Source organism: Pteropus medius, unplaced genomic scaffold, assembly GCF_902729225.1.
Source record: "Pteropus medius unplaced genomic scaffold, Ma_sr-lr_union100, whole genome shotgun sequence".
Classification (NCBI taxonomy): Eukaryota; Metazoa; Chordata; class Mammalia; order Chiroptera; family Pteropodidae; genus Pteropus; species Pteropus medius.
This window is the reverse complement of record NW_024340700.1, coordinates 5,454,948-5,478,865: the sequence shown is the minus strand read 5'-3', so window position 1 is coordinate 5,478,865 and position 23,918 is coordinate 5,454,948. Positions and strand designations below refer to the sequence as shown.

General features: G+C 52.7%; 1 protein-coding gene and 1 long non-coding RNA gene across 2 annotated transcripts; one reads left to right on the top strand and one right to left on the bottom strand.

Moving 5' to 3' along the window:
- Nucleotides 1–383: 383 nt before the first annotated feature.
- On the top strand, nt 384–10,626 carry MPC1 (mitochondrial pyruvate carrier 1). The gene is made up of 5 exons (XM_039881439.1): nt 384–589; nt 6,806–6,809; nt 8,966–9,062; nt 9,646–9,778; nt 10,116–10,626. Exons 1-5 carry the CDS (start codon nt 519–521, stop codon nt 10,138–10,140), a joined length of 330 nt encoding a protein of 109 aa, XP_039737373.1. The 5' UTR covers nt 384–518; the 3' UTR covers nt 10,141–10,626.
- Nucleotides 10,627–15,135: 4,509 nt separating this feature from the next.
- LOC120617640 (uncharacterized) lies at nt 15,136–23,863 on the bottom strand. The gene is made up of 2 exons (XR_005656981.1): nt 18,082–23,863; nt 15,136–17,454 (listed from the first exon to the last, which is right to left on the bottom strand). It is a non-coding gene; the product is annotated as an uncharacterized LOC120617640 (long non-coding RNA).
- Nucleotides 23,864–23,918: the final 55 nt, after the last annotated feature.

The following is a 23,918-nucleotide window of genomic DNA, read 5'->3' as shown; positions in this document are numbered from 1 at the left end:
ACGACCCAGCTCCCTCGGGCTTGCGGGGCACAATTTTGAGGCTGCCCTGCTGCGCTCCTCCCTGCGTCCACTTCCCCGTCTAGAACCTGCTGGCCTCGGGCGACCGCGCGGAGGTTCCCGGGGGCGGCAAAGGTCTCCGCGAGATTCCGGCCGCAGTGCCCTTGGGGGGACGCGCGACCAGGTGTGCCACTGACCGGCCCTGAGGCCGCGTGGGTGCCTAGCAACCGCCAGCCAATCGCGGCCGGGCGCGGCCGTTTTACGGCGCAGGCCCCGCCCCACGCGCCGAGGGGCGGGGAGAGGGTGTGCGGCGCGTGCGAGCCAATCGTCTCCGTGGCCTCCGCGCTGAGCCCGCCCACTGGCCGCGAGCCGCGCGGCGCCGCAGCCGTAAGGCGGGGCCGAGCTGTCGTAAGGCAGCCGGCGAGCAGGTGCTGTCTTCGCTCTGTCCGCTCCGCCGGTGTCATTGGGCTCCGAGGACCGGCGGCGAGGGCACTGCGGGCGGCTTGGGGTCCCGCACGGCCATGGCGGGCGCGCTGGTGCGGAAGGCGGCGGACTATGTCCGGAGCAAGGACTTCCGAGACTACCTCATGAGGTGACGAGTGCCCCGGGCAGCAGCCACCGGGGTTCCCGGAGGCCGGAGTCGGCGCCTTCGGGGAGAGGGGCCGGGAGCTCCGGGGCAGTGGCGCGGGGTGGGCTCGGGGCAGCGGGAGCTCGAGGCAGCGGGACCGAGGGCCGGGGTCGGGGCCGCGGCGCGGGATGGGCTCGGGGCAGCGGGACCGAGGGCCGGGGTCGGGGCTGCGGCGCGGGATGGGCTCGGAGCAGCGGGACCGAGAGCTCGGGGCACCAGGACTGAGAACTCGGGGCCGCGGCGCGGGATGGGCTCGGGGCAGCGGGTCGAGGGAGCCGGGCAGCGGCGCACCGGGAGCTCAGTAGGCAGGACGCCAGCCGCTGGCGTGGACTCCGCCTCGGTGCACCCGCCGGGCAGGTGTGCGCCCAGGTGTGCGGACTCTGTGCCCGGGTGTGGGGTTGAGAAACGCCCGACGCCCGTGGTAGGGGCGGGAGCTGCGAGAGCGGCGCGTCCCTTGGGCTTAACGCTGCGCGCTGCTGCAGGTGAGCGCCAGGTGCGCCCGAGGCCCTCTGTGACCACGGCAATGAACCGGACTGGATTGACTTCACCTTTCGGGATTCTCGTTTTAAGAACTTTAAGAGTGGGAGGGAATCAAATCTAAAATATTTTCATATGCAAATATTCTTCCAAGCACGGTAAAATACTGTGTCTTCAAGGGCATTCTTGTTCTTATTCAATTTTCCGTTCACTCTTCCTTTCTAGTTTCAGAGTGAGGGCATTCACGGCCGGAAGGCCTGACGACGATTTCTGCATTTTATTTTCACCTCTCATCTTGAGATAATTCTTTTTATTTCAAAATTTTAATACAACTTTGAAACAGCTTTAAGTAGTTTATTTAGGAGTATGGTTTTTAGTTGGTTTTACCTAGTGCGATCTTAAAACCCAGGAAGCATGTCTTTTTCAGTAGTTAATAGTGTGGTAAAGGGGTAAAGCATTGACAGCCAAGGAGAAATAAATCCTAGTATGACCATCCAGAGGTACAGGGTGAAGGCAACTTAAACTTTTACCAGTATAAAAAAGATTAATTATATTAATCCCGAATTTTATGCAAATACCATTCACTTCTAATTTCACAGAGCAGCAATCTGCCATGTGGTAGAGTAAATTTGGAAAGAAAAGTTTTCTTCCTGACTTTACAAAAAGAAGATTCAAGTACTTATGCAAGACTTGTGATTGAGACACGTTTAGTACCGTGGAGCCACACAGTGTATTAGGTTGATGAGTTGCACCAAGTGGTAATGTGAGACTATGTTCTCAGTCCCTGCAGGTAAATTTCCCTGTGGCTTCGAGTCTCACCTCCATCGTGTATCAGCGTGTCCTCCCTGTGTAACGAATCCCTCTAACAGTTAGGTACAGCCAAGGGTAAAATCGTCCAGTATAATTAAAATTTTTATGCCTTATTCCCGTAAGAATCACGCTGATGATTAGCTAACATCGTATTACATAGGAAGAGTCTGGTAAATATCTATTCAAGAAAGAAAGTTAGCCCTGCTTCTCTGAATTTAATTTTTTTTCCGCTAGATCGGTTTCTGAGAGACAGGCTTTCACTAGAAAGCTTTGATCCGTGGTCTAACCTGTTTTCCAAGTTTCTAGTTTCAGAGTGAGGGCATTCGCGGCCGGAAGGCCTGATGACGATTTCTGCATTTTATTTTCACCTCTCATCTTGAGATAATTCTTTTTATTTCAAAATTTTAATACAACTTTGAAACAGCTTTAAGTAGTTTATTTTAGGAGTATGGTTTTTAGTTGGTTTTACCTAGTGCGATTTTAAAACGTAGGAAGCATGTCTTTTTCAGTAGTTAATAGTGTGGTAAAGAGGTAAAGGTTAACTTCACTTCACGTAGCTTTAATATTTGTGTACTTTCTTCCTCCAGTATTACTTTAATTGAATTAAGCTTTGACCGACTTAATTGTTTTAAGAGACCTTGTTTTCCCTGCCTCCCTTGGCAACGGAATTTCACACTGTGGCTGCCAATCATAGATTGAGAGTGGTTTGAATTCTGGTATCAAAATTCTCACCAGAAGCTTTTGTTTTTAGCTTTATTCCCCTAGAAAGAGAAACCTTTCTTTCTAGAACTTATCAGAGGAGACGTTTCCCTTTGCCTGTCCATGCTCGCTCCCAGCCCCTGCTTGCTTTTGCAGAGGAGAATAAAGCATGAAGAAGGAAATGTCAAGTGAGGCTCTATGTCCCCTCCCCCCGTGGGCGCCTTGCTCTGTGCCATGCCTTCCCTGCCAGCCCGCCTCTCCAGGGCTGGAGGGCTTCGCCGCACTGAAGCCCTTCTGGAATTCAGAAAAGTCATTTTAATAGCAACGTGGTTGAGTTTTTCAGCAAAAATTTAAAATCCAGTTTCACACAGATTATAAACTGTTAATCATATTTATGAATAAGATTGAAATGTCTTTCTTATTAAAGTGGATTTCCAAGTGTTTTTAAAACGTCGATAATTTTTTTTAACCAAGAAACAGGAGTTAAGAGAACAGGCTCTAACCGAAGGCAGTGTGTGAACTTTGGATCTGTTCTGGGAAAAAAAAGCTGTCGAAAGCATTACCAGGACAACTGGGGACATTTGAACAGGGCATCTGTGTTAAGTCACGCCAAGTAATTATTGACAGTTTTTGTTAGGTGCGATGATGGTACTGTTAAACCTAGGGATGAGTTTGAGTGACAGGTCGCATCCCAGCCCTGTTGCTGTTGAGCTGTGTGGTCTCGGTCACGTTTGACTGAGCCTTTGTGCTTCAGCAGTTAGCGACACAGCACTGTGCTTGACAAAAGGACGCGTTCGGTCCATTTTTTAGTAGTCTGTGCAGGGTACTTTAGAGAGTACCCTGGTTCCTGGTACTCTCGCTGGGGCCTTCCACCTCTGCTCGCTCGTTTCTTCCTACCTCATTGAGGATCTTGAATCCAGAACTTCCTGGATCTCTCACATAAATAGTTTTAAAGAAACTATCTCCTCCCATATCTTACTGATGGAGTAGAAGTAGAGAGCTCTTTTTTTCTCTCCTTTCCTTTCCTTCTCTCTCCCGAATCGTGGTTAAGAAGAAGTAAGAATGAGCAAATTCGTTTTGAGGCAGGACATAATATTTTAATGATCGAGTCAATCAAGTTTGTCCGGATTGATTCTAGAGATTTTCTGCCCCTCTGAGGGTGAGGGCTGTGACCGGACATACGGCCAAAGAACGTTTTAGCAGAACCCGGATCATGGAGTATGTTAAAGCCAGTCACCCAGCGGGCTCGAGACCTTGCGTTAGGGCGTTCTCAGTGAACGTTCCCCAGCTGACAGGGAGTGCTGCTCCAAGTTAAACGTCCGCGTTTCCAGGAGCGCTTTCGGGACTTACACTTATGAACCAGGTGGGAGGTCGCAGTGGAGGACCAGGGGACCTTTCCCTGATTGTTAGAGTTGGAACTGACCCTCGACCCTCGAAGCCAGATCCTGATTTCAGCGCCTCACCTGCCTCGTACGAACACTGGTGTCTGGGCCACCAGAAAACCTGAGGCCTTCTGCACACCCAGCTCGTGAGGCCAAAACAAATGTGGCTTTAGACTTTACAGGAAATAGTAGTGCACGGCGTGGCTTTGAAGGGAAGCGAGTTTCAGGTCCTCCTCGCGCGCCTTCCCCGCTCGAGCTGTCTTCTCCGCCGTGCTGCTCCCGCGCCCGGCCCTAGGCCTGCAGCCGCAGTATAACTGGCTGTCACGAGGTAACGAAGCTGCAGGTGTTGGAGCAGAACTGGCTGTCAGAAGGCCCTTTCCCGTCATCCAGTTTGGTTTGACCAGCTAAGTACAGTCGAATGTCACCCGGTTGATTGTTAAAGTTCTCTCTCATTTCAGTTTGAACTAGAAAATCAGACAAAACTTGGTGCAAATAAGTGAAATGCAGGTGCACGTCGTCAGCCTGCAAGAGGCCTGCATCTGGAATGTGTCAAAGCCTTGCCCCACTTTAAGTGGTGCTATAAATAGACTGTGCTAGGCCGCCAGTGGGATCCAGTTAGCACTGCACAAGCAAGTTCTAATTTGCCCAGATTACTCACAGTGCTGTCAGAGAAAGCTAACAATTACTGGCAGTAATTTTAGGGAAATAAGAGACCGAGACCGGCAGTGCCCAGGCGACATTGTGGAAAGGAAAATGACCTTAGAAGAGACCTTGAACCCACCAGTCATGGTTGCAAGTTAAGGAGAAAAACAAGCTCGAGTTTATTTTATGGTGCTTCCTCCTTCACCTCCATGGTCATTCTCAGCCGGGAAGGTCCGTTTCTCCTCCGTGAGAATTCGGGTCACGAGTGAATTCAGGAAAACCTTTCCCATACGTTTAGGGTTTTGGAATCCTCGTTTAACCTTCAGTGGGATAAAGGCAGCGTACCAAATGGAAAATGAGGATGTTTTTACAGTTTTGCATTACTGTCCTCTAATTGCAGTTTGCGCGTTGCTTATAAATTTATCCTTCTTTGGAACAGACACTTAACGTACTAAGAAGCTTGTTTTTTTTCTTTTCCTAGTTTGGCTCTGCACAAGTGTGATTTTTAGATTTTTTGACCGGGTAGTTGATTCATGTTTTAGACAGCTCTGACAGAGTTAAGGGCTGTTGAACTGTGGGGTTTTGTATTTACCAGGGATGTTTAGAAAATGACTTTATTCTCAAGTCGTTCTACAGTCATTAAATCACTATTGATGTAAAGTGTTCGACGTTTTTGCGATCGTTTTCAGGTAGGATTTTTCAGTTGAGCGGCACATGAATGCAGAGAGGCCCCTTTCCACATCCCTTTATGTTCGTACTGAGATCACCTATTGTAAAATAGGGTAGAATTTAAACTTTTGTACGTACAATTCAAGAAGAATTCAGAGTCTTGAATTGAAAACTAAATTATCTCCAAGTTGACATTTTAGATTTTCAGTACTACATCCTTTTATATATTTTTGTAAGAAAAAAAAAACGTGCTGTTGCTAACTTAGAGTTCGGTAAAAGGCCTGTGTCCCGTCCCGAACCGAGGTGTTCTGAGCAGAAGGACACGGTAGGTGTCCTCTGGCCCGTGGGGCTGTTGACCCGCTGTGTAAACGCAGTCTTGGGAACGGAATCTGTGAGACAGGCCCTTTCTAGGCTTTTGACAGTTCATGCCGGAGCCTGTCCGAAGCGTATATGTCGTTAGCACCGTCAGCAGATAGTTTTGTGCTGTCCATCAGAACCTCCACAACCTCTGAAAACATCCGGAAGGGTCGCTGGGATGTGAGCGTGTGCGTGAGAGATGTCACCGTTTTATTTCAGTAACTCAGTAGCTAAACGTTCAGAGTTCGCCTTAACAGGACAATCGAGCTATATCCTGGCAAGAATAATTAGCATTTTAGAAATAAAAGTAATTCGCTATAAAACTTTCGATGTCTTTTTGAATGGTATGAAGTTCAATGTTCAGGAAAACAGTTCACTTCACGTTGAAAGTCTTTCTGTTCAGTTCGTGCAGCAGACATTGTATCGAATGCCCCGTGGGGGCGCCGCTTGAGGCTCCAGAGTCCGTAGAAGACAGAAATAGAATTACGTGCCCGTGGGCAAGGGAAAGGGGAAGCTCATCGTCCTGGAATTCCGCAGCACTATGCTTCTCTCCAGCTTGTCACTCGTAAAGAAATGGTTCCCGTAAGCCTGTGCTGTCTAGTTTGAGCGCCACAAGCCACGATGGCAGTGGAGCGCTTGAAACGGGGCCAGTCTAGACTGAGATGTGCTGCGTCAACGCACACCAGGCCTCGGAGACTCGGTACCAAATAGAATATAAGATGCCTCGTTAATAAGTTTTCATCGATTATGCGTTCAATTGAAAATACTTTTGATAGGTCGGAGTAAATAAACTTAATAAAATTGGCCTCTGTTTTTCTTTTTTCCTTTCAGAAATTTTAAAATTACATATGTAGCGCCTGTTTGTGACTTGTGTTGTGTCTCCGCCGGAGGACTGTGCTCTAAGGGTTAAGGTTATTCTTCCTGAAATTCAGGTTTAATTTCCTTAGGGCTAAGTTGTCGTTACAAATAGCACTAGCCATTTTTAAGAGAAAAGAGGAGGTGTGAGCCGCTCACGCCGACGTCCCGTGCCGAGCCGGAACTCGGAGGTGGTGGCGGGACCGTCGCCTCTGAAAACCTCTGACCTCTTCTCTCTCTTTTCCTTGCATGTTCGCCCGTGCGCACCTCGGCGGATTCTCACACGTAGTACGGTAAGAAGCGTGTTTCTCCTCCCTTTCGGGCTTTCGCAGACTTCCCGCGTAACTAAGAAGGGAGCAGCCCTGGCTCCCTTCCCCTGGGGTGGCATGACCAGCCAGCGTGACCAGTGATGAGGGGCCAGTGCGCCCCCAGTGTCCCCTTGGTTCTCCCGGTGCACTGCAGAGTGAACGTCTCTGCAGGACCAGCGCGTCCACGCGCGTGCTGTGACGTCCTCACTGGTAGTGCCGGCCCTGGCCTGACGACTGACGACACAGACACAGAGGTCCCCGACCTGGGGGTGGACCACAGTGCTGCTCACTCACGGCCCTGTTCTATTATTCACGGTGAAGAGTCGTAACGGAGCAAAAGTATTTGCCCATTTAATCCGAAGTGTTCATTTTCTCCTTTCAGATAGTAACCATGAAATTTCTTATTTTTCTAGAAACTGACTGAGGAATATCAGACAGCGTAGAGCAAACATGCACTTCGTGAGAGGAGAGAGAATAGGCACTTGTGCTAGATAGAGAGGATGTGGTGAGCTCTCTGAGGTTAGACATCTTAGTAAATCAGCGTTTAAATCATTTTACCCGGGCGCGCTCTCTAGAAGTGTATTTTAAGGACAGCGCACGCCCAGTCCTCACCTTGCAGAGGCCTGCTTCATCCGACGCCAATGCTCATCACGCCGAAACTTTTCAACCGTCATGTGACAAGTCCCCCAGCGCTCCTTAAGTGTTCACGCGACGCACGGTCTATGCCTGGCCCCCCTGTGAGAGGAGAGCATTTGTCCCCCCTCGAGAGTCCCGCTTCAGGCTCTGTGACAGATGGGAATCTGTGCACGCGAAGTAGGCCCAGGACCCCCGTGCGGGGCTGAGCCGTGGGAAGAGAGGACCTGGAGGAGAGTGACAGGAGGCCCAGGTGGACAAAGGCCTCGTCAGAAAAGGAGGAAAGGGGGGTCACTCTAGAGTAGCCAGAGCTGAAGGCGAAGCGACCCCAGAAGACACGGGGGGTGGGGGGCGCAGGCAGAAGGGAGGGTCCCGCTCCTGGGCGTGGGAAGTGTCACAGTCCCGGCAGGGCGCATTGTGCTCCGAACACGCCCAGCCGGACGACAGGAGGGCTAGTTGGCCACCCCACAACCCCACAGATTGTCCGTGCCAGCTGGGTGTGACGCGCAGGGTCCCTGCTGGGGGGTCAGCCCGGGGTGCTGACGGTCTGGCTGTGTCGGGCCTGGCCTCGCGCGTGGGAGCACGTCAGGTAAACGCGTAACCGGCTCCTTGTACCACGCCAAACGTGCTTCTCGTTTATTTTCTTGTATCTCCCCTGGTTTCCTATTTACGGAATTTGGGGTTTTGATTACTGGTCAGTATTAAAAATGCACCACTGGAACGTGCACTCCGCAGCCCCCACCCGCCCCAGCTGCTGCAAATCTGACGCCCCGATGCGGGAAAGGGCGTCCAGCCCGCGGGGTACGGTCTTGATCTCTTCAGGCATTTGCAAGTCCTGCGTTAGCAAGTCCTGCGTTGACAGACACCGTTCGGTTTGCTGGAGAAGCCACGGCCTTGTTTCAGCCTCGCAGGTTGCGTGAAGCCGGGCGCCACTGCACAGACGCGGCTTCGTTTTCTGAAACGCGGCCGTTTCTTAAATTTAAGTCATTGCTGTTACTGCAAAAAGTTTCCCAGTCTCGATTTCTAGCTGCCTGGCGTTCTGACTGCACACTTGCAGTTTTTCTGATCTGAGCTAAAAACAACTTTTCCCTTACTAAGTTCCTCTCCTCAGAAAAAATGTCCAATTTAGGTCTGCATTTTAAGAGATGTTGACAAATATTTTAATGAAAATTTGAAAAAAAGTTTTGATTTAGACATTACATTACGAAGACTAGTTATCACGGGTTTTAAATTGCGGCTGGAGTAAATCGTATAAGAAGTTAATCTTTTAAAATTCTCTAAATGGGACAATCAGATTACTTGGTGGTAATCTGAAAGTCAGTAGGACCTTGGTAAAAGGCCAGATCCTTCTAGCTCTGGGCTCACCTTGTGGGAACTGCCCATTCACAGTGCAGCCTGCGAGCAGTGGGATGCCATCTGGTCCAGCGGCGGGCCGCGGGGGTGGGGGGCGCGAGGAGCCGCGGCCGCTCACGCCTCTGCCTGCTCTTCCCCTGTGTCGTGTTCTGCAGCACTTCTGGGGCCCCGTAGCCAACTGGGGCCTTCCCGTCGCCGCCATCAATGACATGAAGAAGTCTCCAGAGATCATCAGTGGGCGGATGACATTCGGTAAGTGCGCCTTTGAGCACCTGCGAGGACTTCTGTCTGTGTAACTGTGACAGCTCCTGCATCCAGGTCAGGTAGTACAGTCACCGTGAGAAAGTAACCAAGAACATGACACACTGGAAGTGTCACTTCTCCGCAGTAAGGAAAAACGGCGATTATCTAGAAAGAGTTAAGGTCCTGTTTCGCCTTTTAGATTTTAGGTTGAAAAATGTGTCCCCTTGAACTCTGTTTGGAAAAAGTGTCATTAGGTTTACTTGAAACCCTGATATTTAACCATAAAACTGTTGAGGGGATTACATAGCATTTCCTTCAGGTAGGGGATTGTAAGCAGCTCTAGGGGACAGTGAAGTGGCAGGCACTCCCGTGTGCCACTCCCTCTGACGCTTCGTTTCCGAGACGTCCGGGCACAGGTACAAAGTGTCTGCCATAGCGTCAGTGTTGGATGAGCCCCCACTCAGCACGAGGCACTGACCCGCAGGAGAGATTCCTTTTTTGATTAAGGCAGTTGACAGTTGATCTGGGTGCTGTCTGTTCTGAGTCTTCTAAATTGTAAATGATTGCTTTCCTTCCGGTTGACGACTGGCAGCCCTCTGCTGTTATTCCTTGGCATTCATGAGATTCGCCTACAAGGTGCAGCCTCGCAATTGGCTCCTGTTTGCGTGCCATGCCACAAATGAAGTAGCCCAGCTCATCCAGGGCGGACGGCTCATCAAGCACGAGTAAGCCATGCCAAGCGCATCCTTCCTGTTCAGGGGTTGGGGAGAATGGAGCCAAATCTCATCTTAAGAGGCACTAGGGGCTGGGCCGAGAGCGAGTGTGCACAGATGTGTGCGAGCAGTTGGGGAAACTGATTCAGATCGAAAACATGCTGTTGAATTTGAAAAGGTGACTGGGCAGCTAATGCAATGCAGTGCAGATCCACTTATTAAAACACGAAGTAGGATGCTACCGTTTATGTAAGATCGTATGTCGGAATGCTATGTAAAAGTGGCCCAAGGCCTTTGAGGTTTGGCAGTGAAACCTTCTCCTTGAAGTTTTCTTTGTGTTTATTTCCAGGTTGACTAAAAAGGCATCAGCGTAACAATGGACCTGGAGAACTGACTCTTTGAAGGGGAGGCTGCGACCTGCTGCTGCTGAGTCAGGATTGCTTCATGATGGGGTTGCTGAGGAAGACATGCGGAAGGCTGTTTTTACTAAGCAGACCATTTTTGTAGACATGGCTGAGAGTCCGTAAGCCAGTTCTCGGCTGCCTTACAAGTACTGAATGTTTTAGTTCTCATAAAGACTAGCTCGAAATATGCAATGATTTTAGTAATTCCCAATGATGGTTTTATCTGCAGTAACATGTATGTTATCAGGATTCGTTAATGAAAACTGAAGAGAACAAGGTTTGTAACTCTCAGCTCTTAAGCACTCAGAGCTCTTGACTTTAGCGATCACGAGACGCCTGGCAGCTGGCCGCATGCAGCCGCTCGTCACCCCTGCTTGAGCAAGTGTTTCCACGCAGTGCGTGTACTGCAGTGCTCTGACTTAATGGCAATAAACGACTGAAACATTTGTCCATTGAGAATGATTAAATATCTTGCCACGTTTTTAAGAAATCATAGAATTAGATTCCTAAAAAGATAGTTACGGTGTAAAATGAACTTTTGAAAATGATCGCGATGCGGGAAAGGCGCCGGGAAGGGCAGTCTCTGGGCTGCGCCGACAGTCCCAGCTCTCCAGAGCGCGTCCTCTCTCTCAGGGGCAGACGGCAGGAAACGCACCCTAACACTGCTCCTGACAGATAGCAGAAGCACCTGGCTTCCGGCAGTCCGGGAAGTGCCCTGCACTTCCGCTTCCGGGAGAAAGCTGTCAGGGTGGCGGTCCCATCACCCCACTGCATTGGGCAGCAGGTCGAGGACCTGGAAGCGATGGAGCTTGTGGACCTGGACGGCTCCGGGAGTGCGCAGAGCGGCCCACAGTCCCTGAGCACAGGTACGCGGTCAGGCCTCTCTGCGAGTATCGGCACCACCTGCTCGTCGGTGGCCGTGACGGTGGGGGCAGCAGACATGAAGCCGACGGGGTGTGTACCTGCTGGGAGCACCCTCAGTCTGCCGAGCCCTCTGCACACTTCCCCGTGTCACTTTCTCTTCTTCCCTTCGAGGATGCTGGGTGGTTTACAGAGCACGTCCAGGCGTGCTCCCTCGGGGCCCTGCACAGCCCTAGGAGGGGAGCGGGCCTGGCCGCTTCCGTTTGCCAGGGCCAAGAGGCTGGGAGACACCGAGCGCTGGCAGGCCAGGGCCCCTTCCTGCCCGGCCCTGTTGCTTTGCTGCCTCTGGTCCCTGGGGCCCCTCGGGACGGTGTGGTCCCGAGCCCCAGTCTCCTTCCTCCACGGCCAGCCAAAGCTGAGGCTGGGGAAAAGGAGCTCGGGGTCAGAGCCTCGGCTGGTTTATTACGTTAAAACCGTGTGCTCTGCTTTGTTGGTCCCGCGAGCAACGATACCTGTAAAAAATCCAGCTGCCCAGGGCACCTGGAGTGGCATCTGACACTGCCACCCAAGCCACTGTGACTTCTGCGGTTCGGGATTTTTCTTCCTTTGGTCACCTTGGAGAAACCACGTCCCACCTGCAAGGAGCAAGGAGTTTTCCCCTCCTCCACGGGGAGGGTGGGTTAGCTCTCTAAGGGCAGGCCCGTGGGTGTCACCCGAGGGGCCCAGGAGCAGAGGGTGGCGTCAGCGGGCCGGCTCAGAGCCCTCTCCTGGTTCGCCTGACAAGATTCCGAGAGGCAGCGAAGGGCCTCTCTGCCCTGTGAAAGCTGCCACCGACGTGAGGGAGCCTGCCGGCGAGCGCACGCATGTGGCCGCGGCAGGTGTGGCTGCGGCAGGTGTGGCCGCAGCAGGTGTGGCCGCAGCTGTGCGCGTGCCGGGCCTCGAGCTCGCCCTTCCCAGGCACACGGGGCGCTGAGGCAGACGGCTTGTTCCTGGCCCCGTGCGGGGCCTGGGGACTCGGCAGGGACAAAGCCTAGGCCCAGGACGATGGAACACAGTGGGGGGGGCGTCCGGGTGTCGCTGACACCCACGTGCGAGATGTTCTTGCACAGCAGGGCTTTTTCAAGGTTCTTGGTTGCTTTAAAATTGCCGTATCCGTTGTCCACTGGTAGACAGGGCGCTGAGACCGCCTGGGCGGTCAGCGTGTAAGTGACGGCCTCCCGCAGCCGACGGGCCGGCAGCTCCGCGTCACGCTCGCCGGACGCGGGCAGAGGCCCTGGGCTGCTCGCTCATCCTGGGCTCGCAGCACTTGGCTTCCAGAGACACGGGGGGTCCGCTGGCCCCAGACGCGGTCAGCACCTGGGCCTCGCCGGAGCGTTGCCGGCCCCGCGAGTGCGGCCACCAGGGCAGGGCGTCGGCGCCGGGAGCTGCAGGAGCCGCTGGACTGAAGTTATGTGAGGACACAGGGTTGGACTGACGCAAACCTTGTTACTTTAAACGCCCAATGACACGTATCCAAAATTTTAAATTTCCCCATAGAACACTCTCTAAAAATCATACTCCAGGGCCCCGAATACTTTTTATTTCAAATTGAGAGTTCAAAGACACAAATGAGTTGTGACTAACTTTCAAGATGAAGTTGACAGCAACTGTCGACCCCGAAGGGCCATGTTGGTGTCTTTGTTACATTAAGTTCGCGGGCAGAGGTGACAATGGCGAGTGAAGTCCTCCTCCCTGCCAAAAATGCCCAGCACGGCTGTGCGTCCTCACCCTGCAGCAGGAACTTCCTGGGCTGCATGGCGAGCATTGCCAAGGCAGGAAGTAGTTGAGAAGTCAATGGCCTTTTGTCCTTCTGTTTCATAAGTCACCTCCCCTCCCCTCCCCTCCCCTCCAGTGGGTCAGGGTTACTGCCTCCTTCCCTAACCCCCCCCCACACCGCCCCCTGCCCCCCTGTAGACAGGAAGAAACTCTGCTTTTAGGCCCAAGTGTTCTTCCGCGTGTGCACGTGCTTAGCACTACAGACGGTGGAGAGAACTAAGCACCAGTCCGACAGCATCTGTGGTCCTGACACCCTCCCTGACATGACATCAGACTGCTTAGAAGTCAGCTGATCCGCTCGAATGCCTCACAAAACTGCATCCTCAAAAGCAAAGCCCCAGTGAGCTGGGATGCAGCCCTGGGCTGCTTAGTGGCCTCGGGGAGTGAGCTGAGCAGACAGCACGTGCTGTCCCTCTGTCCTCGCCTGGGGTGATAGGGTGACCTGAGCCAGGGTGGCCCTCAGGACTCCCAGGGGTGCTGTTGGCAGAGGATGTGACAGTGACCACAGAAAAGCTGAGTGGGGAGTAGCTGCCCCCTGACTTCATTACGAAAGCTGGTCTCGGGCCAAAGTCTGGCTCACCCACAAGTATTAAGCAAGTGTCCCCGGGCAGCAGGATGCAGCGCTGCCATTGGTCACTCCAGCTCAGACTGCCCTCAGGTGCTCCGAAGGGCCACCAGAGGCAGGATGCAGAAGCGGGATCCGTTCCCACGTAGGCGTGTGCTTCCGCCAGGCGGTGGGACACGGAGCGTCTCCAGGTCCCAGGCAGCCTTCTGCAGGGCAGACACCTCCCCCGACGAGGACCTCGTCCCCCCACACGGGCCGGCTGGCAAGGCAGGCCAGCTCAGCTCCTTCCTTTCCTACCTGGGGTTAAAAGTGAGGGGTTGGCTCAATAGCTATTTCAGTTATAACAAATCATTTTGAAATGTTTTCTGGCTTTTGTGTGTGTGTGTGGATGATACTAGACTCATGAATTTTTATAGATTTAACGTGTTTTTATCAGCTACGATTATTGTTCTTTTGGCTTAAATGTCATTCCTTTGGCTGCTAGGAGTCCCTTTACAGGGTCCCCTTAGATGTGACATGACAAAGCTTTGAGAGGGTCCATGTGCCCCGGCACATGGTGCCCCGTGTGCCGCCCCCTGCCCTGTGCCCAGCGTGTCTGAGGAGCGGCCTTTATACTGACACGCAGGCTCTTGGCACTCTTGCTGCTTGCGTGACGTCACCCTTGGCCATTTCAGTGTCCCAAGTATGTAAGTTCCGAGTAACAGTTCTAAATTCACTTAAAATAATTTTACTCTTACAGAAGCACGTAATCCAGTGCAGAGCGCACTGCAACCCTTTCTTTCCGGTGTGAAGGCTTCGCGTTCCGGAGGTCTGAGGCGGTGATAGGTTTGGCAGCGCCGTTCCCTGAAATCGTCACACCCACTAGCCCTGAGGGGCACCTCGGTTCCTCCCCACTGATACGGTAAGGAACGACCGATCAGTGAGAATTAGAAAGTAAGATTTGTAAGGTACGTTTCAAGAGCGAAACGGGTTTGATGAAAGTGTTCTCCAAGAGGGACAGCGAAGAGGGACAGTGTAGAAGTCAGGAAGTGAGCTCACGCCGGGGCCGTGGCGGGCGGTTCCAGGGCCGGTGCTAGATTATTGCATGAGAGGTCATTTTGATTGACATTTGGCTGTAAGATAACCCTTTGCCCATGCACATGTGGTTACCCAGAATTCAGTCTTACAATTAGCGTCATGAGCGTCTGGGCATAGGCATGATATTATAACGGTGGCATAATGAGGCCAGGTCATGGGGTGGTTAGGGTATGACAGACTGTGCTGGATTAAGCCGGCTGGCATTTTAGGACTTTCTACTTCTTTGTTCCTCAGGGTGCGGGGGGTGATTTCTAACTATCAAACAGGTGTCTCAGGGAGGTCTTCGGGGCGGGGGGTCTTCATTTCTTGTTGCCCTTTGCTCACAGCACCCTAACTACCTAACAGCACAGGATGCTGGAGGCCAGCCTCCCGCGGTGCTCCCGGCTGTCTGCGCCGATGAGTTTGGGCTAACAGACCAGTTTCCCTCACACTGTCGAATTTCTAGTGCTCTTACAACCCACATTGTTTAACTACTCAATCTTGCCCTGATGTGAAGGATTTAGCTTGTGCCCATTTCGAGTTATAACTTTCAAATAAAAATAATGACTATCCAAATTTGATGTCCAAATTTTCTACATACCATGCTACATATTTTCCTACTAAGGCCTACATTGTATAAATTGAAATAATTCTCAGTGAACGTTCTCTTAACTTTGTGTGTGTCAGTGTTTAATTTCCCTCCAGGGAGTTCGTAAGGGCATGTAGGGCATCTCCAGATTATACAAGATAAGCAAAGACAACACAGGTAAATGCACATTTATTTAGGGTTCTGTCCAATCTTCTCTTTACTCAGAAGTCAAAATGCCAACTTTGTTTTAATTATATATTTTCTAGCAAAATTAAATACTCTTCAAGCAGCTCACCCACCGCAAAGCTTTTAATGACTACAGTTATTTCAAAATATAAACAAAAAAAAAGAATTATACGTGTACAAACTTGCCTAGTTTACATTAGCAACATCACAACGGCACCGTTTTTGCCAAAAGTCAGAGTAGATGTCTCTGTGGGACAAAGACAGTAACACGGGGGGCCCCAACCCCAGGCTGCAGACCGATACTGGTGGTGGCCTGTTAGGAGCGAAGCTTCACCTGTGTTTGCAGCCACCCCCAGCGCCAGCATCACCGCCTCGGCTCCACCTCGGATCATCAGGCATCGGATTCTCATAGGAGCACCGGGCCCTCATCAGACATCGGATTCTCATAGGAGCACCAGCCCTGGTGCCACAAAGTTGGGGACCGCTGCAGTAGCAGACCAACTGTTGCTGGATGCGACACCCGACGGAGGAAACTGGACGTTCAGACGACGGTTAGAGGGAGGAGACTTTGTCAGCTGGCGGAGCGCGTGGGGCTCGACAGCACCTTAGCACGAGCTCCTCTCCGTTAGATTTCTGACAGTTTGTAAACCTCTGCAGTGTCCGTGCAAGGAGCGCGTGAGTCCTTTGAGGTTCTACTACACCAGCTTGTGACTCAGGATGGGGACGGGGAGCTTCGGGTGGGGGCTGCAAGGGGGAAGGAATTCCCAGACCGCTGGTCCTTTGTCTGGTGGGTGCGGCAAGGGTTTCCAGAGGCTCTTCAGAGATCTGCAGGGTGTGGTGACCTGTAACCCGCGGAGTCGGCCATTTCCGAGCCTCCCTGTGCTCTTTTCAGATGCCTCCTCTCCTCTCTGACAACCAGCGGGTCTCCGCTTTTTAAGTTTTGCTTCATTTGAATTCAGCCACGTTGTACTTTCTTCTCAAGGCCTTTCTCATTAAGAATACTCACTTCACAATTTTTTATTATTTTTTTAAGTTGCCGCTTAGACCAAAGAGTAACTCTTTCAAAACACCTGGGGTACGTAGGCGGACAGCTGGGGATGGGTCTCAGCTGTTACTTTTCCTACACAGAAGCTCTGACAGTTCTCTGGATCCGGGAGATAACGTCCCAGTTACAAGAACAAGCTTACCGGGCTATTAAAAGTCTGAAATTTCTTGACCTTCTGAGGGCTAATTCTGCACATTTTATTTAAAAGACTTCCTTTGCATTTACAGGGGGGACTTAAACGATGTGTTGGGGCTGTCTTTGAGTACATAGAACTTGTTGGATTATCTCATCCTTGGCCCTCTGGCAGTTCTGAAAATGTTAGCTGCTTTTTTCTCCTCTGCTGGGTGAGCTTTTGTCAGACTTGAGGCCCATAATGACTTAGGTAGCCTTTATGTATTTGAAGGTCCCCAGACTCCCTGTTTATCAACTTCCCCAACTTCCTGTTTATCAGCTCCGTCTCCCAACTCCCTCCCCAGCAGCTGGGAAGCAGGTGGGGCCTCCCTGGTATTTGGATGTGAACTCAGGAAGCAGGCTCTCTAAGGAACAAAACATCCGCCTTGCTGGCCCACAGGCAGCTGTCACCACAGGTCGGTTCTGGCAGCAGAAGCCCGGGCGTTAATCTGGCCGAGGCGGCAGTGATGGCCGCCTTCTCACCCGTCCAGTCCCACAGTGTGGTTTGGGCGTTGGTCTTAGAAGCAAAGCCTCAAAATTGCTTCCAATACGCTCGGCTCTGTGACTGTGGGCGACCCGCAGCCCTTAGTCCCTTTCCTGCTTAAACTGGCCAGAGTAGATTCTGTTTGCAACTAAGGCCTTTCATCAACATCGGACAAGGAACTGACTTCTTAGTCTTCATGTCCCCGTTCCTGATGAGGGCCATGTGCCTCTGGAAATGTCTGCTAACCATCGCTGTGGTGTCTTCTTAGGGACAGCCAGGGGACCAGGTCCCTGACTCTTAGGCCCAGACTGTTATCAGTGCCGGACCGGAGGCTGTGCAAGCTCTCAAAAACTAACATGTCCGGGGGGTGGAGGCGTAAAACCAAACGGCTCCTTAAAATCCGCAGTAACAAACACAAGTCCCACGAGGAGAAAACAGAGCCTGTCGGCAGGATGCCCGATTGCCTGTGACAAAAATAGAAGCATCTGGGAACAAAATCCGAGCAGGAGTCTCTGGAGCACAGACGGGGAGGGAAAGAAATTTGTCAGTTTTTTGTCAGTTTTAGCAACCGATTAAATATTTTGAGTTTGCGGAAAACAAATCAGTAAGATCCATGCCATCCGCGAATCTGCGTGGATAATGCGCTCTGGTTTGTGAGTCGAGGCCTTGACAGCCACTGGGCGGCTGTGCTGGGACAGACCGCGCCACGGCTTCCCGGAAGTAGGCCCTGAGCGACAACCTGGACACCCGCAGCCCCCGCCCCTCCGGTGCCCGCAGCAGCGCCCAGCACTTCACACCCTGTGACCTTCCCTGGGGTTGAGACCCTTTTGTGGCAAAATGATGCCATCTTGTGGCCTCCTGGGAGTCAGACGCTGAGGTCGTGAGCGCACGCTGTGAATGAACCCCGTTCTGGTCGTGGCTTCAGCAAACATCCCAGCGGCTCTCAGACGCGTACATTGTCCTTGGGAGGTCACCCCAGGGACCCACTGTTGCGAAGGCGAGGACATGTCTGGCCGGTCAGCCAGGGCACACCTGGAAATCGTAGAGCTTTTATTCATTTTTGTTTGTAACCGACCCCTCTGCAGGAGTGATTAACAAATGACTCTGATGCAAAGCAAACAAACAAACAAAAAACCTACCCCCAAAGTGACTTCTGCCCCATAAACATGTCTGAAAGGGAAACACAGGCGGGGAGCAAAGGAGACCTCACATCAGGGCGTGCTGAGGATTTGTCCTGGCCTCTCCCCTGGGCCGGTCATGGTGACTAAGTCTCTGGTCACAGTGTTGGGTACTGGGTGTCGTTAACAAACCAGCCGAGAGACGGCAAGAAGGTCAGTGAATGTGTCTGGCCCCTTGGTTTGTTTAAAAAAAGAGGAAAGACAAGATAATTTCTAGGCGAACTTTAGGAGGTACGATTTTTTGCTCATTCATGCAAAAAATATTTATGGAGCATCTTCCATGTCATGTGACTCAGCTGGACTCTGGGAATACGTGGAGAGAGAGAAGCCAGATGTGGAGCTTATCCTGCGGGGACGTCACCCTCGCATTGGGAGGAGGGCAGGAATGTCCGTTACTTCACCACCACGCAGCGACGGCCAGTCCAAACTCTGACACTTGGGAAACCATGCAAAGGGCTGAAGAAATCAGTGTGTCAGCTGAGAGCCTCACAGCATTTGGAAAACGCCCCCTAAAAACTGCTGTGCGCCAACCTCGGGCAACGCTGGAGCGCCCACCTGGACACTTCGTACGCCGGGATCAGGTGTGCTCCCGCTGCAGAGATTCAGGGAGGCCAGTCAGAAAACCGGTCCGCACCGCTGCTGGGTTCCCCTGGTTTTATAATAGTTGTCACACATCATCTCGTTTATGTTAAGAGAAACAGGAAACTCACGTCTGCGTCCGCAGTGGGCGGTTCTGCATCTGACCGTGTCGGGGCTTCTGGGCGGCAAGTGCGCAGTCCCTGTCGAGTTCTGTAAAAAGCGTTTCCCGTTCTGCTGATGCGGAGACAGACAGGCTTGACGATTGGGTCAGATGTTCAGTGTGTTTCCTGACATTCGAGTGTAGATTGTCCTGGAGTGAAGACGGCGTGCGATTCACCCGGCAAACGCCATACGGCTCTGAGCAAGGGCCGCGTGCCGAGTGGCTCACGGTCCACGCGGCCGGGACGTGGTTGTTGGGCGGCAGCCCGAACGGTTCTTTCCTCTGTGCCCTTGGATTGAACACACAGGTTGCGTAACAAAGTTGCCATTCATTTCCTCCCCCGGGGCTGGAATTGCTCTCCCACGATCTCTCAGCCTCCTCTCTCGCCAGCCGGTCCCACTCACCCACGCACGTGGCTGCCACGCAGGACACACTCAGCACGTAACTGTTAGCTAACTGACACCAAGATTTATTTTCTCCCCTACCATTAACCCTAGACGTCATATGGCAATTTATGTCTCAGATTCTTCAATATGCTCTACCTATTGTTACTCATTTGTTCATTCTAGAAATATCTGCTGAGTTGCTATCACATACCAGGCTCTGCACCTCGGGATAGGGCCTGGACGTGAACGAGGCAGCCGAGTGGGACCACTGACTGTGGCCAGGCAGGTCAGCAGAGTGACTGGTGAGTCCGCTTCGGGGTGGACCGAGCAGCGAGGAGGGCACGGGGCAGGGGCCCCTGGCCTTGTCTTAAGAGGTCTGGGAAGGCTCCCCGGAGGAGGAGACCCCTAGGTCAACCGGGAACTGGCCAAGAAAGGAAGCTTGGAGGAGTTGGGGGTGGGGGACATGGCAGGGTTGGGGAGCAGGATTTGAGGCAATGAGACCCACGTGTAGAAAGGCCCGTGGGTGGGACCGTGGATTCACAGACTCTGAGCAGGGCGGTCTGGCTAAATGTGAGTCCGTGTGTGTGCTTATGCATGTGTGCACACGTGTGTGTGTGCACGCTTGTACTGTGGGAAGATGTGGTAATGCACGAGGCTGGAGGGGAGAGCCAGGCTGGCCCCGGCCAGCTGTGGGGACCTGCTGAGATGCGTCCTCTGCTCTGAGGACATGATTGGTCCCTGAGCGTTTCTAAGCGGAGGAGTGAGGTGGACAGATTTAAAGTGACTTGCAGAGCCTGCGAGCCCCAGGGGGGCCAGGCCGAACGTGCCACCGGGTTGGGATGGCCCTGCCCCATGTCTGCCTTCCCTTAGGGCCGCCCTGTCCCCTGATCATCCCGGTTGGCCCCAGGTTGGCGTGGAAACTGGGGTGCTGCTACTTTCCTGTTTTTTTCTTATGGACACTCCATGCCCATCACCTCCGTCAGAACGGTCACCTTGTTCCTATGGGTGACATCAGGAACGGAAGCACCGAGATGCAGTGGGAGAGAGTTAAGGCCTCGCAAAGACGAGCAGCACGATTAGAACTAAAACTGTCTTTCTCCAGGGCTGCCGCCTCTCTCATGCCAGCCACGTTCCTTCTGCGCGGGTGTCCCTGATCCTTCTTTCCCGCCCACGCCGGACAGCCAGGCCCTCTCGCCCAGCGCCTCCATCCTCCGCTCCTCTGCTGTGCAGCTCAGGTAGCTATGGCAACAGACCGGGTAGGCGGCTGGCTGTTCATTCACAGAGCATTCTGGGCTCGCGTGACGCGTGTGTGACTTTTCGTACCAAGATTTGCCCTCACGCTGCTGCGACAGCAATGGCGGAGGATTAGGTGTTGCTGGATCCGCCCCGCACGGTGGGGTTCGCACTGTCCACGGTGCTTCTAACCGCTCAGCGGCTCGTGGCAAGTGTCACTCTCCCTTGAGAGTACCTGTGCAGTCGCCATCCTCCAGCGAGCACCGTGTGAGATCGTAGAAGGGCGAAGGCCAGCGGCCCTGCACCATCTCCTCTCACCGCCACGCTGCCACTGGGGCAGGGGACGCAGCCGGGACAGGGGGCCCCTCGCCTCTGCCGCGCTCCCCGCCCGGTCGGCAGGTGTAAGGGGTGTGCTTCGCGCTGAGGGTCCCTCCGGCAGAGTTCCCAGGGGGCTGCAGGGTCGCATCCCGGGTGGGCGGGGCCTGGGCTGGCCTGCGGGGAGGGCCACACTCTCAGCTCCCAGGGCCAGCCCCCTCCCTGGTCGCCGGCCTCTCTGGAGAGCCTTCGGCTGACTCCCACGCTCCTGCGGTGGGGTCGGGGATGGGCTGTGGGGGTCCCACAGCGTTAGACTCCCTCGGTGGCGGAGGACAGTGGCCGCAGCCAGCACGGCTCAGCGGGCCCGCCGGCAGCACCGATTTCTCAAGGGCCTGGCCTCTCGCCACGCGGCACCTACCCCTGTTCTGTGCCTGGGCTGCCTGGTGTTTGTGAAAGTTGCTGGCTCTGGAGAGTCCCACAGCTGAGAGGCAGACGGAGGAAGAAGGAAACTACTGGACTTTTTTCTGAGTTAGCTGGCAAGAGGCACAGGCCTCAACAGTTCGCTAGGCTGGGAAGAGAGATGGGGGCCCAGAGCAGAAATGATATGACGAAACACAGTAATTACTACAATCACTAAAACCGGCCTTTACTCAGTGCTCAGCACGTGGCAGGCCCTGCAGTCATCATGGTCACGCAGCAGCTCTGTCCCAGGAAGTCCAGGGACCGCTGCACCAGCTAGTGCTACCCCACCTCCCCCGGAAATGCAGGGGTGGGGCCTCTGGTCAAGACTGAGCCTGTGCTGTGTTTCTGTTTAAAGACACTGATTTAGGACATGATGTTGATTCATTAACATTGAACTTGTGGCCAACAGCACATCACTCGGGCTGAGCAGTTTCCCGAACACACATGCTCTCTCCACGAGGCTCGGCATGGCCTTCTTGCTCTTAGGAACACAAGGCTGCACTTCAGCACGAGGCGAGGGAACTGTTTTTGACAGTAAAATCACCAACAAAAAGCACAAAAATGCCACAATGCGACACGCGATGGATCGCAGAAAGGACACTTGTTCATGGTAGGAGCTGCACTAAGAAGCCAGCACGGGGCCTCGTTCACCTCGCCTGGGACCGTGTGCCTCAGACAACTCAGATGTTTCAGTGTTCTGTGCACGCCCCTTGAATGACTGTGAAAGAGCTTGCGGGTACGGATTTGGGGGTTACAAGTAAATTCTGGCAAGTAGGCGAACACAGATCCTGTGAGTAAAGAGGTCGACGGTAGTATCATCTTGTTTAATCCTCATAACCAGCCTGGAAGGTAGGAACTATTATCACCTTGATTTTCACACGAGAAAGTAAAACCTAAGTTGGAGTTGACTTGCTGGAAACGTCAGCTACCAGATGGGAGAGCCAGCATTCAAATCCAGGCTGACTCTGGAGCCCAGACTTTTACTCATTTTATCATCTGGGTCAGGGATACGCCTTCCGTAAACTCTGCAGCAAAAACTGTGCAGGAAACTGAACTTGGCTCCTAGAGCGCAGGAAGTAAAAAGCCCAAAAGATCCTTAAACCTTCAATATTATTTTCTAACAGTTCTTATATCTAAGTACAGATTAAAACATATAGAATTGGCCTTTTTTGTTAAAAATAGTTGGACATTGACCGCTTCACATGATACAGCCTCATACATCCTTGGAAAGCTTTCTCTCTACTACTAGAGGAATCAGTTTATTTCAACTTGATGCATATGGAAAACGGCAGTTACTCTGCTTCAAAAAGAAAATCCTTAAAAAACTTACAGATGTACTTTTATTAAACAGAAGCACAGAGGTTTATGATTTTACAGATGTTTATCATCTATTTTCTGATCTTTTTCAGTTAAGGACAAAAGGATAAGATCTCACACTTAAGTACAAATAGGCCAAGTATAAGTGTTTTCTGCCTGAAAAGTGCTGAGTATTGAACTTTTATCAGAAGAAGTGTAAGATCTGCTTTTTTAGGGGTCTCCGTAATATGTTCTTACCTGAGATTAGATAAGATCTGTACTGAAGGCAGCAGGACAGACAGTAAGTCTTTAGGGGTCCACATTTTGTCAGAATTTATGCAAGAACTAGTGTGGGTGATGTAATAAAATACACATTTTCACTACGATCTTAACCAGCCAACAAGCAGAACCTATGACTTGATGACCTCGTAGTACATTTCTGGAAAGCTGCAAGACTCTCTTGAATTCATATGGTACAGGCAGTCCTAATTTTTAATCTCTCCTTGGCATGATGGAGGATAAGAGAGAGAAAAAAAGCCACCTCCCCATTGCGTTTGTTCACCCACCGCTGGCCAGAGAACAGTAAACACTTCAAAGGTTTGCAGTGTTTATGCGACATTGGGCACATGGGATGGATTAGCCATTCGTCTTATAAGCAGGGGCTCACTCTTGCAAATTCCTAGTTGAAAGATGAGCTAAGGAAATAAATATCCCTCACAACCTAAAAAGGAGTAAGGTAGCCTCCTTCTATTTCTTCGGAAAGAATCTTAAGTATATCTATCTATCCTCATGTAACCTTAAAAGTAGGTGTCATGTCCTGGTGTGACCGGGCAGGGCGCGGGCTGGTTCCCACTGCACAGGGCAGTGGCAGGGCTGAAACCCGCACGGAACGGCCTGTCCCCAAAGCCTGTCGTTCGCTCCGACTCCTTCCTAGCGAGGGTATTTTGATTCCGCTGAGAGCTGAGCCCGTCTGCCAGTATTTCCACAGTGGCCCCCAGGATTCTTCTCACAGTGTCGGGCCTGTACGAGGGTCTGAGCGCCGGACGTGCGTCCGCGGCACCCAACGTCACGAGGACCTGCGTTCGTGGGTCCATTCGGCCAACAGGCAATGGCTGTGAGCCCGCTATGTCCTGACCCCTGGTAACGGGAAGCAGCGCCTGCTGAAACCCGAGCTCGGTGACCCGCTGTCGCGCTGCGTTCCGGTGTGACCACCCCCACCCAGCTCGCCCGCGGGAAACGAGCGCGGCGCGCCCTCCGACCCCCACGAGCCCGGGGCGTGGGCTGGGATCCCCGCAGGCCGGCGGAGCCCCGGCGCGCATGCGCGCGCTGCTACGGCGGCCGCCAGGGGCCGAACTCGCGCCGGAAGC

Coding starts and splice junctions, on each gene's coding strand:
- MPC1 (XM_039881439.1), top strand. CDS start 519: ATGGCGGGCGCGCTGGTGCGGAAGGCGGCGGACTATGTCCGGAGCAAG. Junction 9,063..9,645: donor CAGTGGGCGGATGACATTCG/GTAAGTGCGCCT, acceptor GACGACTGGCAG/CCCTCTGCTGTTATTCCTTG. Junction 9,779..10,115: donor GGACGGCTCATCAAGCACGA/GTAAGCCATGCC, acceptor GTTTATTTCCAG/GTTGACTAAAAAGGCATCAG.